An 18,501-nucleotide genomic window follows, 5' to 3' on the forward strand; every position below is an offset into this window, starting at 1 on the left:
GATCAGTTACCTGAAAGAGACCTTAGAGGTCGTCTAGCCCATCTGCATTTCATATAGGAGCAAATTGGAGCCCAGCAAGGGTTGAATGACCTGTCCCCCATTATAAAATTAGTGTATGACAGAAGATGGGCTCAAGCCCAGACCCCTGAGTTCTGGTCCAATGTCCTTTATCCCTCAGTAGACTTCATCTCTTTTTATGTATATGCCACAGGCTCCACATCTTTGTCTTAGAGATAAAGTAAAACTATTTAATAGATCCTTTGGTACTGGGTTGCCTTTTTCTCAGGAAAAACATTGATATCAGAAAATATATTTATACTAGTTTTAATGATCTTGGTATATGAAGCTAACTATTTTCTTTCTTTTTAGAATATACCTAGCACAGGGTGTTAGGTAGGTACCCAGAAACTCTTGTTGGATATTTGATTTTTGATTGTTTTTTTTTTTTCAGCTTCAAGAAATATTCAGGAAAAAAAATGAAAAGAGAGAAACTAAAGGAGATGAAGAAAAGCGTGCAATGCTGGTAAGAATAATTTATAATACTTTCAGGGGGGCTTTCTAGGCAAGAATTATTTTATTCATGTTGAGAAACAATAATTAAAGCCTGTAACTTTGGACCTGTCCCTTTCTTGAAAACTTTCTAAAGTTCTTATGTAGAAAAATTGCTTCAGTATTTATATGCTTTGATATCAATATTTATATCAAGTATTGATATTAAACATCTGTATCCATAATCACATTCATTAAATCATTTTCATCTGTATTGTTGTTATCCATGAGATTTGAAGGGTATATCATATAATAGATTAATACAGATCATTATGCATGTAAAAATTTAAAGGTGAATTGCAAAGATTTAATTATACCTGTGAGTAAATTTAGTGGTGCTATAACAATGTGAATGTTGAAGCAAAAACAAGGAAATAATATGTTTTTTTGCATTCATAGAAATATATATTATAGATTCTTCTTCTGGTAAGAGTAATGTTTTCATCTTATTCTGAAGGTAGAGTTAAGCAACATTTCCCTCCATTTTCCTACTAGTTTTCTTTTTTGCTTGTCCCAAGTATTTCAGCCTGACAACAACCCAGGTTCACATAATAAAAATCACACGCAGATACTGAGACCTTAGTATCAGACACTATACTAGGTGCTTTGCATGCGTTTTCTCATTTACTCTACCCAGCAGTTCCCTTATTATCTGTAATTATAGATGAGAAAACTGGCAGTTGGAAAGGTTAAGTATCTTGTCCAAAATTCCATAGCTATTAAATGGCAAAACCAACATTTGAACCCATGGCTGTCCAGCTCCAAAACCTGCCCTTTTACCCACTGTATCATATTTCTTCCTCTGGTACTTAGATAGCAGAAACATGGTGAATTTTGTTGGCATGTAAATGATAATTGTTTAATTTGCAAATTCATGGCCCTGTGAAATAGTTTAATTGGTCTATCTGCAATTCAAATAATTAACTTCAAAGAACTGCAACATTTTTTATTATTCTCGTTGTTATAAGGATATGTATTAGGTTTTTTTTAAACATGGGTTATCTGTAGCAGATGGGTGTCATATTCAGTCCCAGTAGATTTTCGAAGTATGTATTTATACTAATAAAAGCAGATTATCAGGATTATGAATATATATTATTTCTTAGGATATTTGACTATGATATATTTATCAGTATTTGTTGAATCACCCCCAGTAGACTAATTATGGAAGACACTTATATCAATAGAAGACACTGTCTATAGATAATATACTAAAAGAGTAAACAGTTATTTTAATTTTGATGGATTACCCCCAATTGACTGGATAGGCAAGTTGTTAATAAAATATCATTAAGGAGGTAGAATTATGTTAATGAATCTTTTGGTAAACCTCAGTGATAAAGTAGATAGTATTTCAATGGATACAAATTTAACTGTTTATTTATACTAATTCCAGAAAGGACTTAATGGATCTTAATGGACAGTAAAGTCACAATCCTATTCTAATCATTAACATTTACTAAAATACCTAAGTCGAGTAACAAAGGGAGAGAGGAAAGGGAATAATAATAGCAGACAACCCACATTGGGAAAAGCTACAGTGTCAGCACAAAAGCGTCTTTGCAGCCCAGGTAAAGTAAATTTAATACTGATGATTTAATGCAAATAATAGTGATATAGTAAAACTTCATTAAATTGGATTACTTAGGGAAAGTCTATCTGAATTATGAAATCTAAATTATATCAGCATACCCTAAATTGTATTAGTTTACATGAATATACGTAGATCAATGAAGCATTCTGTAGCAGATATATGGGGAAGGAGACCTGATTTAAAGAACAGATAAAAATAACTTATAAGTAGTATATAACTTATTTATGTGTAAAGGAATGCTTGCTAAAGGCACTGATCTCCATGGGTACCTCAGAGGTGTTTATCTTACATAGCTTACAATTAGTGGCTCCTGAAATCTCATTTACAGAATTTAGCTCTCAGAACTATTTCTTAAAACAATTCAGAAATAATCTTTAGTACAACCTCTGAACTAAACAACACTCTAGGACAATACAGCTCTCTCCAAATATTTGTTACTGTGTTTAACAATAATAATTAGTGGTAACTTATTGTTAATAGTTGTCACATTTTAAATAATGCATATCTGAACTGATGAGATATTTGAGTTTTGAAGCAATTGAATTTAGCTTATAGTGAAAATATATAGATTACATTAGGGAGACAGTGTAGCACAGGCTCAAGAGCCAGGTTTTCCGGGTTTGACTATTAGCTCTGCCATTCATTACCTGGGGGACCTTGAACCAGGTCCTTAAATTTCTCTGTGCCGCAGTTTCTTCATTTGTACGAGAATAGGAGTAATAAGCACATGTGATTGTTATGGGGGTTAAATGAACTAAAACATGTAGCCACTTAACAGTGTATGAAATATAATGAATACTCAAACAGATTAGCTAATCGTGAAACACGAAATTCTCTTTTAATTAGTAGAACGATACAGCTACTTTAAACTGAATATTACATACCCAAATCAAAATTTTAGCACGACTAAATTGTAAAATATTTACATACCAAAATTAACTATGCTTCAGAAAGAAAGAGGGAAATGAGCATAAAATTTCTTGGGACACTTATTATGTGCTAAGCTCTGTACTATATCCATTATAAATGTTACTCTCATTTAGTCCTCATTACACTTCTCTGAGGTAAGTATCATACCTTTTTACAGATGAGAAAACCATCTTAGAGAGGTTTGTTAACTTGCCTGAGGTCATGGCACTAAACAGGAGCAGAACAAGATGCCACTGTAGGTCTCATACCATTCCCACCACCATACTGCTGCATCTAGATTTCCCCCTTATCCCACATGGAATCGCTGAAGCATGTCTCAGTAAAACTGCATACTTTGGAGGAACATGTTTTACTCAAAGCAGTAGTTCTATCAAAAAGTTAAAATGAAAGTGGTTGAAATGAGCACAAGTTCATTTAATGTTTAATTATATGAGATTTAAAAACCTTTGCTACTCATCTTTAACATTTATCCCACTTGTACTGTGTTTATGCTCTATATAGAATGTAGCATAATGATTTGCCCTTCCTAATTGATTATTTTGTCATCTTTTTCTTTTTTTCTTTTGCTATACTTGGGTTCATTCTGAAATGTGACACTTCATTTGGCCCTTTGTGCTCTATGTCAGCGTCTTCAACTTTATGGATACCATTCTCCTACTAATAGTGTATGTACAATACTTTAAATGTTCTTTATGTAAATAGTCCTCACCTGTTTTACTTGATAATGCTATGTCTCTGTATAAAGCCAGATCTGTTACTGAGCATGTTTAGGAATTTATCGAATACAATAATGTGCAACCAGGCCAAAAATTTTTATTTCCTTCCTAGATTTATGAGGAGACTAAAACTAACAGAGCAATTGTATATCTTTAGCTTTAGATTAGAATAAGGGAAAGGTGAGTGAAACAACCAAAAACTCTGGTAGAATAATTGAAATTTTATATTTTTCAGTGGTATTTGAAGAGTTAAATACAATTTATGGAGCAGATTCTCAGGCTATGCTCTTGCAGGACACAGGTATTTTAAGAACTGGATCTGTCCATCTGATATACAGTCTTTTCTTAATTCTAATAAAGAAGATATTAATGGATAACTTTTCTTACTTTTCCGTATTTCTCCCAAATTTTTTTCTAAAACCTTTGATGCCTGCCTTCTGCCTATGGTCTATACAAAAGTCTGGTGTAAGACGACACTTGATATGTTTGATATATCACTCTATCACATGTTACTTCTCAAAAAGGATTATGATCTTCAGACTCACCTTTTCCTGAAAAAGTTGGGAGTTCCTGCAAGTGATCTTCCAACTGTACTCTTCTCACACTACGCTTTCCTTCTTTCCTTTCTCCTGGAAAGTCAGAGCTTGTTGGTTAGCCCAGCTACTACACAACTAAGAGTAGGCCATGGCCCCTTTTGAATGTAAACATGCACAGTCCATTTGATTTCCCCAAGGATCCTTAAGTCACTTAGAAGGATCCCTCAAATTATACAAATTACACCTGAGAGAAGCTCTTGAATTCAGGGTGACTGACTCAGAATTGTCCTGCTGAAAGTGTTCCAGTTATAGTGTAAACTCTAGGTGTGTTGCCTCCTATATTGTATATTTAATAAAAATTCCAAACTATAAAAACTAATTCTGTTCTAGATTTAAGTATACACTGAAGGCTGATTCAGCATAAGGTAAACCTAAGATACCTTGTCTAAGTCACAAGGAATGGACCTAGAATGGGTTGCAAAACAAGCCAAGTCCATGGGAACCTTATGACTGACTAATTGTTTTGATCCCTTACGAGATACTTTAAATTTTTTCTGCAAAATTCACTACTGTTTTCCATGAAATAAAGTCTACCATTTTCTTAAAATTTTTAAAAGATTCCTCTGTTAATTATTTCAAAAATATATAAGAATGTGTAAGACGAAAATCTCATAGATTCTAATGCCATATGCCCTGTGAAACTTAATAAATGTTAATAATAATTATGACTTTTTAATTTATTTTTCTAACCTAATATGTCATTACATGAATCATTTTTCCAACTGTGGCAATTTATATTTTTCTTTTAAACTCATAAATTTCATACAGGTGACAAATGGTTTTTTAAAAAATACATTTCAGAGTAATATTGTTAAAAGGAAATAGGTACTAATATAGCTCTAGTTTAAGCTACATATGCAAATTGTAGTCACTTAGACATTAAGAGAATAATGCTGAGAACCAGATTTAAATTACGTATTTCATTTATATTATGCTTACTTATGTAATAGGAAGGTAATTTACATTTTGTTGTGATAATATATATATATTTTATTTTACTGAAGGCATCTTTGTTTTTCATCTAAGAATGTAAAATACATATTTTAAAGTGATATAACTCGATGTCATTTTTTTATCCCCAGTCTTAAATGTATTACATGATGTTTCAACTCCCTTAGTTTAGTTGGCTATATAAACTGCCTTTTTTTCATATAATAGGAAAATTTTTGCTTAGAAAGGAATGATTATTTTCAAAAAAAATGCAAGCAAACAAGGAAGATTTATTTAAAATTAAAAAAAATTCAGACAACCTGAACATTTATATGAAATATCATTGATGTATGTTTTCACAAATATATTAGTATAACGTTATGAATTAACAGGCAGTTTTCTGCTAGTTTCCAGAATTGTAGATCAACTGGAGCGATAAAGGATCTAATTTGAGTGTAGTTCGTGGAGCTGAATGTAACCTAAGATTCTATCTTTAGGAAGAAGTTCCTTCAGGAAAGGCAGGGCCTCTGGATTTTACTATAGAGACAGAGATTCTGTGGCCTCTGTAGTAACCTGTTCCAAAAGTTAATCACCCTTACAGTAGGTTCTGCCTGTATTCTGTCAAATTATTCCTTGCTGCAGTGGAAGATTGAACATACTTCTTTGTATCCTGGAAGATAGTTACCTTACAGCCTTTTCTCTTCCAAACAACCCTGATTCTTTTCATATTTCTCATATAGTCAGCTCTTGATTATCTTACTACAGTAATGAAAAGAAATATAAAACATTCAAAAGAATAAATAATGCAAAAGTCAAGTATATTTGACTTTGACATACCTTATATTTTACAAATTTTTTAAAGATTATTACCCAAATTTCATTGTAGTCAAAAAATATAGCAATTTTTATATAATTTTTTGACATGGGTTGAACTTGTTTTATGGACTAAAACAATGTCAATATTCATAAATGATCTGTGTTTGAAAAGAATGTGTATTCTTCAATTTCGGGTACAGGGTTGTAATATATATATGACCAAACATATTAATTGTATTTTTAAATCTCTATCATTACTAATGTTTTTTTCTGCTGTTCTGTCAAATAGTGTGTTAAATTACACATTACAATGCTAGACTTGTTAATTTCTACTTATAATTCTGGTTTTATTTTATATATTTCAAAGCCTTCTTATTACTTGTATAAGAATATAGATTACTTAAGTCGTCTTAGCAAGTTAAATCTTTGATTATATACTATCCCTAGATCTCTAGAAATGTGTTTGTGTTAAAAATCTATTTTATTGTCAAAATAAATATACTACGTTTGTTTTTATTAACATGTTATTTTCCATTTTGTGTTTTTTATTGTCTATTTTTACCTCTAGTGATAATGAAGCTTTCCCTGATTTTTTTATTTTTTATTTTTTTTATTTTTGGCTGCGTTGGGTCTTCATTGCTGTGCCTGGGCTTTCTCTAGTTGCAGCGAGTGGGGACCACTCCTCGTTGCAGTGCGTGGGCTTCCCATTGCGGTGGCTTCTCCTGTTGCAGAGCACGGGCCCTAGGTGCGCAGCCTTCAGTAGTTGTGGCACGTGGGCTCAGCAGCTGTGGCTCACGGGCTCCAGAGCGCAGGCTCAGTAGTTGTGGCGCAGGGGCTTAGTTTCTCCGTGGCATGTGGGATTCTCCCGGACCAGGGCTCGAACCTGTGTCCCCTGCACTGGCAGGCGGACTCCCAACCACTGCGCCACCAGGGAAGCCCCTCCCTGATTTTTTAAATATGTATTTTAGTTCAGAAATATACTGCTGATAGAACGTAAATATAAAAACAAAAAACAATAAAAGTTTAATTACTATATAATATAGATCAAGAAATAAAACATTGCCTTTGCCGTACCCCAGAAGCCCCTTCATGTGTCTCCAATCATAATCCCTTCTTCTCCTTCAAAAGATAACCACAATCAAGACTTTTTATGTCAATTATTTCTTTGCTTTGCTTTGAGGTTTTATGACCTACTTATATGTATCCTAAACAATATAGTTTAGTTTTGCTCGTTTTTGATCTTCATATAAATGGGATCATATTAAATGAGTTTTTCTATGTGTTGCTCCTTTGACTCATCATGATTGGCAGCTTCATCTGCGTTATTGTATCTGGTCCTAGTTCATTCACTTTTATTGCTATAAGCAGCAGTGCTCAAACGTTTTGGTCTCAGGACCCCTTTACATTGTTGAAGATTATTGAGAGTCCAAAAGAGCTTTTGTTTATGTTGGTTATATTCATCTATTTTTGCCATATAAAAACTAAAAAAATTATAAATATTAATACATTTAAAAATAATTTTTAAAACTCTCATGTTACCATAAACATTTTTTATGAAAGATAATGTCAAAAATATTGTGAGGAAAGTTGGTATTTTTACATTCTTTGTAAATCTCTTTAATGTCTGACTTAGTAGAAGACCGCGGGTTTCTCATACATGCTTCTGTATTCAATCTGTTGCAGTATATTGTTTTGGCAACAAATACTATCAATTGTTTCCCTTGAAGCAACAGGCTCACTTGGTTCATCTTCCAAAAAGATGCCTGCCACATACCAAAGTCTAAATAACCATAGTTTGTGTATCTGTTGTTCTTTCAAGTAAAAGTGATGGTTCATGAAAAAAGTGGCTAGTCTACCTTGCAACACAAACCACCGCATAGATGTTTTTTCTCAAGGCAACCATAGTACTTCATTAGACAGAAGTGCTTTATGCATGCTTCCCTTCACACCGAATGTTAAAAAGATGTGTGCTCAAAGATTAAATTAACACAATTATGAGTTTTATTCTTCAGCAAGTACATTCTTAAGTGAAACTTTTTTTTTAAATATGAGTGTATGACTGAAGAATGTGACAACTTCTGAAGAATGTAATGACTTTGGTCTTTGGTGCTGTCATTGTACTAAGGCTTCAGCAATTTTACCCACCATTGCTTTTGTACCAGTCAACACAGTACAAAAGGCAAATAATGTGTTTAAGATGCTTTAAGATACATCTATATTATGTTTTGTCCAGTATTTTTCAGTTATTCTCAGTGAGAAGATTGGCACTGTTTTTTCTAGTCTGTCATTACTAGAAGCCTGGTTTATCATTTACAACCTCTCATTTTCCTTTATATTTTGGATGTGTCTTTTTTAAAAGTATATTTTGTGTATTTTATCGGTTCCTTTTTATCTGGATTGATAATATATGCTTTTTAATTGGAAAATTCAGTCAATTTACATTACTGTGATTACTAACTTATTTGGATTTATTTTAGCCATTCTATATACTGTTTTTTTTTCTCTTTTCTTACTTTCTTTTACCTGGGTTACCTGGTAAAAAAGGTAACCCTGGCATTACCTGGGTTTATTTTGAGTTTAGAAGACATTCACTATATTTCTTTTCTTTGTGTAGTTATTTTTGAAATTTTAATAAGACTAGATTAGGCCATATCTTTATTCTCTTTCTCAAAAATAGAGTTTAAAAGTTCTTTAATACTGTTCTTTCCTCTCCTGGCATGGGTACTTAAAGTTGAATAATGTTTGCCCTTGTCTTTTTTTAATCCCACAAGTTAGACTTATAAAATATGTATCATTCATGTTTGTTTCAAATTACTTATATATTTGCTCTTCTTTACTCAGTATTTCCCTCTTTAATCTCACCCCTTCCTAAATCTCATAATCTTATACTCACAAAGTATATCCTCAAGTGATCTTCTAATAAATTTTTTTAAAAACCCTCTCTCTGGAAATCTCTTTTTTTCCCTTTATTTTTTTCTAGTTTATTGAGATATAATTGACATATAACATGGTATCAGCTTATGGTGTACAACATAATTTGATATATGTACTTATCACAAAATACCACAATAAGTTGAGTTGACATCCATCCCCTCACATAGTTACAATTTTTTTTCTTGTGATGAAAACTTTAAGACCTATTTTCTTAGCAACTCCTAGCATACAGCACAGTATTATTAACTGTAGTCACCATGCTTTACATTACATCCCCAAGACTTACCTATCTTATAACTGGTAGTTCGTACCTTTTTACCTCCTTCATCCCTTTCCCTACCACCATCATTCCCACCTGCCTCTGGCAACCACCAACCAGCCTCTTCTGTTTCTGTGGATTCGTTTGTTTGTTTTAATTGAGATAGAATTGGCATATAACATTACATTAGTTTCAGGTGTATAATATAATGATTCGATATATGTTTACATGCTGTTATTTTGAAAGAATTTTACTATATATATTATTATGGGTTGACACTTATTCTCAGCACATTGTGGTATCATCCCAGTCTTCTGGCTTCTATTGCTGGAAATGAAAAGTCAACCCTGGGTCTAATTATTATTCTTTTGTAGGCAATCTGTTTTCTTTCTGGGTGCTTTTAAGATTCTGTTTGCCTTTGGTATTCTACAGTTTTATCACAGTCTATCTCTCTTTTTGCTTGTATCTATCATGAAATGTATTGGGCTTCTTAAATATGAGGATTGTTTGCTTTCATTATTTCTTGACTATCCACTGCCAATATGTCTCTGAATATTGCCTCTTTCCCATTTTCCCTAATATTACTTTCTAGAGCTTTGATAGATATTCATGTTTTAATGTCTCTTAACTCCTCTTTAATTTGCCATATTTTTTATCTTTTCACACTGCATTCTGTATACTTTATTCATATTATCTTCAAGTTCACTGATTTTCTCTCTAGCTATATATAATACGATATTAAATTTCAGTGGTTCATTTTTCATTTCTAGAAGTTTTATTTGGTTCTTTTTTCTAATCAGCCTAATAATTTTTGGTAGTCCCTTTTTCCTAAAAAGTCCTGTCAAATACAACTTCATCTTCTTTAAACTTATTAAACTTATTTTGTATTCCATATCTAATAATTTCAATATATGGAGCCTGCAGCTCTGGTTCTATTGTTTGTTGTTTCTGCTGGTTCCTACTTATGGTGGCTTACGTTCTTTTACGTTTAGTAATTTCCTATTATGAGCATGTATTTGTTGGAATGCATCTGTGTGGATTCTGTAAGCGCTGGGTTAAGGGTGTGTTTTTCCTGGAAAGACTTGTGTGTGTATGTTTGTTTCTGTGATACATTGCAGGTACCTGCAGTCCCATGTAACTTTAAATTACAATTCTCGGGTTATGGTTTCTCAGGCCACACTTGTCATAGTGGGGACAGATTATAAAGATGTAGTTTTCTTTTGTTTGTTTATATTTTTCTGTGTTTTTAAATATCACTAATAGCAAAGACAGTTTACCACCTATTCTGTGGGCTAATATTTTGGGATTTTTTTCCTAGTTTGCCTAACCTCTGCGTGTAGCCTTTCTCAGACCCTTACTTTATATATAGGGTATTTACCTGTCTGCACATGGACCACTTTAGGGAGCCTCTGTTCTGCTTACCACAGTGATGGAGTCCCATCTCTAAATCGGTCTTTTTTCCCCTAACTTCCTTTTTCTTCCTTCCTTCTATCTTCCGTTTCTCCCTTATTTTACTTCCTTCCTTCTTTCCTTCTGTCTTTGCTTGAGCTGCTATAACTAAAGTACCTTAAAATGGGTGGCTTATAACGAATAATCATTTTTCATAGTTCTGAGAGCTGGGAAGTCCAAGATCACCAAACCAGCAGATTCATTGTGGCAGCTGATGAGGGCCTGCTTCCTGGTTCATAGGTGGCACCTTCGCACTGTGTCCTCACATGGTGGAAGGGGGCAAGGGAGCTCTCTCAGACCCCTTTTCTAAGAGCACTAATCCCATCCATGAAGGCTCTGCCCTCATGACCTAATCACCTCCCAAAGGCCCCACCTCCTCCTAATACCATCACCATGGGGGTTAGGATTCCAGTATGTGAACTTCTCACACTATGGCTCCCTCCTTCCTCCCTCTCTTGCTCTTTTCCTTCCTTCCTCCCTCCCTCCCTCCCTCCCTCCCTCCCTCCCTTTTCTATGCTCAGAACATACATTTTTTCTTATAGAGATCTGTGTTAATATAGTTTTTTATCCCTTCATATGTTGTAAGTATGAATAATGTCATCACAGTCTGTGTGGGTGGGGTAGGGATGAGGGTGACCAGGGTTTGGAAGTAGGGGAGAGGCCTGGCTTCACCAAGCAAGTCACTCCTATTACCCTCCTAATAATAGTGTAGTGAGCCTTATTTTCTAGTTAGGTTGGTTTAGCAGTCCTTTTCTTGACCATATACTGCCTTTCTACGTTACAGTTTAAAAATATATCCACATTCAAAATATTTAGATAACTTTGCAGAGTATTTAATCTAGTTACCATTTATTGAGGTTCTGCTATATCTGTGTAAAAGAAAATGAACCGTGTTAGTGCTACACTCAGTTAATTTTACTTGGTTACAGCTTATTTAGTTGCTAAAGGGGGTGACGAGTAGATTCTCTGCCACGTTGCTACATTTACACTTATGGTAATAAATACATCTATGTTATATAAGTGATTCCTGCTTAATAATACTTTATTATTAACATTTTATTAAGTTTATTAAAATATGGGCAGTAGGCAGTGTTTTCTAGTTCATAATAATGAATTAAAACACAGATCTTTGAAATAATTCCCAGATGCTTATAATTTTATTAGTGGCACTGGACTTTTGAAAACTAGCACACACACAAAAATAAGAGTTCTCTCATCATCAGCCACTCCCTCCTAAATTCATCATGCAGCATTTTCTTCTCACAATAACCCAAAGAAGACCAAGCCTGAGAATCTGTGAAACCTTCCCTGGTAAATCCTGAGAGAAACCACATTTAATTATTTTTGTTTATAAAGACCCAAGGGAAGCTTGTAGTTCTACATTTCATGTAAAGATTAGACTACACTTCTTAATTCTGACATCGCCTGCTTTAGACTAGCCTGTACCGAGATAGAAGCTAGTGCTCTGTCCTTGGAATAGATCAGAAAGTACCTGATCTATTTACAATAGACACCAAAACCCTGATCAGCTTTGAGTGGTTTGCCTTAAACTTGCATATTTTTTTGTGACAAGTTTTCGATTAATTTAAATTTACTTTCTCTAAAGTATGGATATGGTCATTTTGATTCTTTGATGCACTAACATAATATAGGCTAACCAACAATGATTCATTTTTAAATTAAGCTGAATTTTTATAGGTTGCTATAAAATTACCAAAATCTTCTCCAAATGAATTTACTTCACACAAGGTGTGAATAAAATTTTTATTTCACACTTTCTTAGAAGTTATGTATGTTTCATTAGAAGGGCATGGGGCAGGGGTGAAGAATGTGATTCTTATTGACAAAGCCACGTTGTACTTAGAAATAGTGGTTATATACCATTACACCTTTGAAAATGCCCTGGTTTTACCAGTGATGTAATATGATACTGCTGTGTGCAGCAGAAAACAAAAAAGGTAAGCTAATGTGTTTTCTTTTCAAGGTTGGCTAGAAGAGATTTAAACTGTATAAATTATCATTGTTTCTGACTATTCTTTAGATTTCAGTTGTGCTTCTTAAAACTTCTACAGGTACTTAAAACAGATGCTGAGGAACTTGTCTCCAGAAGCTATTGGGATACACTGAGACGTAATACAAGCCAAGCACTCTTTTCAGACCTCGCAGAGGTATAATTAAACCTCAACCAGGTCCTTGTACTATTTGCCATTTTGTTAATCTAGTCCTCATTTCATTTTCGAGTCATAGTGATGAAACCAAAAATATATTTTATATTTTCTCTTTTTCTCTAGTAAAGCAGTAATTCCTATATATAAATTGGTATATTTGAATATGTCAACTGTGCTGGCAGGGGCGGCAAGGTCACCTGTAATAGCCCATGGTAAATCCACTAGCTTCTTGTAGAAAACACGACTTTCCAACTTAATTAAAAGGAAATACTGTTCTTTTTCACTTAAAGGTCACTTTCAGGAAATTTGAAAATACTATTTTATAGTTTCACTGAATCTTTTAACCTTATAATTTGCAATGTTACATGAAGTGCTGTAACTTCTAACTTGGTAAAAGATAGATAATGCTTTAGAGTTATGGTAGATATAAAATCAAATTTCCTAACATTAATAGCGAGTGGCTTACCAAGGGTGGGCATGGGGGAGGTGTGCTAACAGCTGTCAGTCAGAGAAGGGAGGATATTTTACCTTGACATTGGTTAGGATTGCCAGTGTGTGGAAAATTAAAAGTAGACTGACCATTATATCATGCACTATTGTTTTCGAATTCCATAGAGACACATACCTTTTTGCTGCACTCAGGTGGACTGTTCCCACCACCCCACTCTCATTATGGCACTGTTAATAGGGATTTGTCACTTTAAAAGATGGGCTATGTCTTGTAGATTAAATACTTTTCTATGTTCCCTATTAAGAATTTTTAAGAACTTTATTAGAGATGGCTGTCTGGCTTACCACAAAGGACTTTTCAGTAAATACCAAGAGATGTATTTTTTCATTATCTTTTTCTCTTGAAAGTTGGCTTCTCGTTTCTTTTTCTAAAGTTTGACTTTTAAAAGTTATACTTAAAAATATCTAGAGAAGTAAACTGGAATGAATTCTGTTACCCACATAGACAGTGTTACTCAGTGGACACCTCTAGAGCAGGGCAAACACTTGTAAATGTTAATTTTGTCACTTGTGCACAATTTTAAAGTCCTAAAACAAATAAAGCATTCTGCCCTACATATAGTCTGTCTGTGATATGTAAATATGATGTAATTATGACCAGCAATTATTAATCTTTAAAAATTACCTTTTAAATTTTAGCTATTTTTAGTCATAAAGTGCTAGTAGATAGTCCATTTACACATATTTTAGAAGTGCTTAATTCTGTAATCATTTATGTAGGCATATAGTAGTCAGTGCCTAAAAGTAAGAGCAATGGGGGACACTAGTCCTTAGAGTCCCTACAAGCCTGCTGTGCCCAGCTTCAAATTAGCAGTCGTGTCCTGCTGTCTCTTCCCACCATGGGCTGTCCACCTCTCAGCCTCCAACTGATCTTCAATCCCATTGAACTCTGCTAGAAATTCTCACAGTTAGGCACGACCTGCTTATTATATGTCAAATTTAATTTAAATCTTGGTAATATCAGAAGACCAGTCAGCTCTTACACATACTCAAAGATCTTTTATAAGATTTGCGTAAGATCTTTTGACGATGTTTATTGCTCCATCTGATGTGTGCTGGAGCTGGCTTTTACAGCTTCCCAGAGCTAGTTGTGCACATCTCTTCCCAACTCAGCATTCCATGACATTCCGTTGGTACCTTCAGATTGACCATGATAGGCATGTTACTACCGTAGACATTGGCAAACACTACAAATCAGGCTTTTTTATTTTCCTAGAGAGCCAGTTCACTAGCACACCATTAACTGTAATCAATCCACACTATAATCATAAGCTGCTAAATCAATTAGTGAATTGACTCAAACATCGTGAAAATAAATTTGATGGAGAGAAGTGCAAAGAAAAAGAAGAAAAGAAAACAAAACTTATATTGTGTTTCCAAGTAAAATAATTATTGGGGGATCATCTCTGTTACTGCCCTCCCACATTAGAGAAGATAATTGAGAATTAGCTGTAGTTAAATTACAACTCATTATAATTCCTTATAGGTTACTACTGATGCCAGTGAAACATTGAATTGTTTATACTGTCAGTACTTCAGGATTTGAATTAGTTCAGAAAGAAAGCTTAGAAATCTATTTGTATTTCTTTGTTTCTCTTATATTTAAAATGTAAATATTGAGATAAAGCAGTTCTCTTTACATAATGTAGGTAAATTTGAGGTTAGACTCTCATATTCTTATTCCAAAGCTATTTCTAACCATAAATTTTTTTTCAGTGATAGTAAAACCATGTTATAATGAAAATTTGAATACCACAGCTGATACCACTTTCTAACCAAAATAATAGATAATAAATTCATAGTACAATATATCTATCATGCAGCTATTGAATACAGTCTGAGTACCAGAATTACAAAAACTGTTTTGAGCTTTACAGATGCAATTTAAATTTTTTTCTTATCTGCTTTAAACTTTACTAACCCTTAATAAGTTTCAGTAGGTTATTTAAAACCTTCCTAACAAATCAAGAGTTTGACGATTTCCTCCAGCCCATGAGTAGAGCTTGATAAGATTATTATCATATAGTAATCAATAAAAATATATTAAAAGAATTTCTTAAAACTCTTTAATAGCTTGATATATTTTTATTTTATGCAAGTTTTAAAATTTGTTTATTCCATTTTTGGTGAAATCATTTAAAATAATTTTTAATCAAAACGAAGTTAGATAATGTCCACTCATGGGGTTCTTTTGTGGTTTTTTCTTGCTTTGTTAATGAAAACACCTGAATTCATTTTATTTTAACAATGAGCACAAGAATCAAAGGGATAAAGTCTCTATTTTTGTCTCAACTCTCCTGTGATTTAAGTTATATAACACTGTTAGGATACCAAGGACACTGGTATAGTTTTCAATGACTCCCAACAGTACTCTGTTTCACTGAATGGGGGGAAAAGGTTTTCACCATTTCCATTTTCTAATTTTTCTGTCTAATGTCAAACTGTTGTTTATGCCTCTGTGGGTCTGGATTATCTGGATAAGAGCAACCTAAGTCTAATAAGATTTTGATGATGAAAGACTGTAAATGAAGATTTGCTCTGCTCAATGGGCATGAGGAAAACTGGCCGAATGAGGTCATTATTTAAAACCTGTGTAAAGCAAAGCCACCTCATTTCAGTGTATTATGTCTCAAGGTAAGGAACATGACAACACTAGAGGAAGACATTCCATAATTATGTTATCAGGGCTCTCTAACTTTTGGTGTTCCTGTATCCTCTCATTTTAAGGCATTTTTTTAGATCTATATAACATATATGTATAGTTTCAATAACACAAAAGAAGTAAGAGTATACCATGTAAAAATATTTTTTTGCATTAAGCTCCAACATTATTTTCTGTCTTGTCTAGTCCTTTTACAACTTCTTGGAATATACTGATTTGTCAGAAATAAATAATAATAGCTAACACTTATTGAACATTTACAATATGCCAGTTATAGTGCTGACTAACGTGAGTTTTCTAATCCTCACAACAACCCTTTAGGGTAAGTACTGTTGTTGTTCCTGAGGATAATTATATCCTCGGTGAGATTAACTTCCCCAAGGTCACCTAACTAACGAGGAAAAAAGTCAGAATTCAAACCAGAAATCTCACTCTTGAGTTCATCATCCTATTTGGTCACCATACTACTGCTTATTTGTGAAGTAGCAACTTGTTCTAAAACCTTATCCCTGCTCCTCTTCTTGGTCACTTTGCCCCTCTTCCACATTCCATCGCTCTAGCTTCCAGATGGATACCCCACTTCTTCATGCTGACCTCTGATTGGCTCGAGCCCCCACTATTATGGTCCCTTTAGGCATGCCTTCTCAAATATTTCCTCCCCCTACTAAATTAAGCTGTTCCTTGGATAATAAACTGATTAGATTTGATTATACATGATCACAAAAGAATGTCTATAATTAACAAGCTACCTTCTCCCCCCACAAAGGTCTTAATGCTTTTGTCCAAAGCATCTTATGACTACCAATAAGAACATGTATATATTTCATTTACATTCATATCCTAACCTTATCCTGAAAATGGTTATTGTAGATAGGGTTTTTCCCATTTTACAGATAAGGAAGCTGACGATCAAAAAAGGTCAGTGAACTCGGGTCTTCTGATTTTAAATCCTGTCCTCCTTCCGTTACATCAGTGTACCTTCTCAACTTAAAGCTACTGGTGGAAGTATAATAGTAGTGCCTTTTGAGCACTAGTCAAAAATTACACTAATTTGTCACATAGGGGGCCTTGAAAGACTGGCACCACTAATATTCCTCAACACTCATAATAAGCTTGCTCAAGAAGATATATATGTGACACCTGGCTTCCTGGCTGTGTCTTTTTTTCCCCAAGTGATCAGATCAAACCACTATCAGATCAAAGGAGTTGGTTATATTATAGGGAACTTCTCGGTTATTCCAACTCCTGAGAATACTTGGAACTTGTCAGCAAACTCAAATAAGAAGTAGTAGAGATCATCCAAACCAATTATTAGGAGGTTACATTCTAGAGATTATTTAGAAAAATCCAAACTAAATTACAAATATAGACTACATAGATGATTACTAAAGAATCTCAACAATTTTAGATAATTTAAAGTAGAAGATACCCTACATGTTTTAAAGAGTCTTTAAGAGAGACATGAGTAATCCATGTAGCAGAAAGATCACTTTAGAAAAATAGTTTCATGGATTAAAAGAGGGCATGTTGGAGGGGAAAAAGCCTATCAGAAGATGTAGTCTTCTATAACTCCATTCTAGTCGTTACAAGAGAAGAAGAATATTTGGTCTAGGGAGAAGGGAAATAAAGACCCAACAAATGTTATGAAGGATAAAAATGGCTATCTTCATGAAAGATTGGGAAGGGGGCTATCAGGGATCAAAAGATTGCCAAATTTAGTGTTTGGAAGATGGGTAAGATGAGACTATATCAGGGAACATGGAAGACGACTGATGCTTTGAAGAGAAGTATATATTTTCTATTTCTTATGTTTTCTATGGAGTGGTATCATGATTCTGGTCAAGAAGTAATAGTTTCAAATATGTACCTTTAGATGGACATTTGCAGCTATTTTTTAAATATAGAAAAAGATACTTATTATTTAACCTCTTACTTTTTCTTACATTTCCCAGGATAATACATGGGGAGAGGTTATAATCACTTGAATTTTATTATTTTTGTAACTGAGTTTATAAGATAGGTATGAGTTAATGGCCAAGTGAAGAAGGAAGGAAAGAGAAAGAAGGAAGGAAAGGGAATGGGATGGGAAGGAGGGAAGAAAAAGGAAACCTATAAAGCTACATTAAAAAGGGAAGATTTTCTCAGGCCATTAAACTTTATAAGGACTATAATTAAGCTATTTTAAGAATACATTTGTTGGAACTTGTTTATCAGTTGAATGGGGAAGGGAAAATCCTCTGGAATTAATTTCTTATCCATTCAAAAAGTAATGTAAGACTTTTCTTTGGAAAAAATTGTAGATGATATAAATTCCAAGGTAATATTACTGTAGTTTCTATTTCAAAATACAGTGTCTTCTATTTAAAGTATCATGGATAAGAATACAAT

The 18,501-nt window shown here is 33.7% G+C and overlaps 1 protein-coding gene across 4 annotated transcripts in view; it reads left to right on the plus strand.

Moving 5' to 3' along the window:
- MICU3 (mitochondrial calcium uptake family member 3) overlaps positions 1-18,501 on the plus strand; it is an 87,848-nt gene that overhangs the window by 50,456 nt on the left and 18,891 nt on the right. For 3 of the 4 annotated variants that reach the window (XR_010939594.1, XM_067721950.1, XM_067721951.1), the window contains exons 7-9: positions 452-523; positions 3,700-3,738; positions 12,846-12,941. Coding sequence is in view for 3 of the 4 variants with exons in the window: in XM_067721950.1 (XP_067578051.1) it covers positions 452-523; positions 3,700-3,738; positions 12,846-12,941 (207 nt within the window). In the remaining variant the exon portion in view is untranslated. The remainder of the gene's footprint in view (positions 1-451; positions 524-3,699; positions 3,739-12,845; positions 12,942-18,501) is intronic. The other variant, XM_067721949.1, reaches the window with a different exon arrangement.

This window comes from Pseudorca crassidens, chromosome 21 (assembly GCF_039906515.1).
Source record: "Pseudorca crassidens isolate mPseCra1 chromosome 21, mPseCra1.hap1, whole genome shotgun sequence".
Classification (NCBI taxonomy): domain Eukaryota; kingdom Metazoa; phylum Chordata; class Mammalia; order Artiodactyla; family Delphinidae; genus Pseudorca; species Pseudorca crassidens.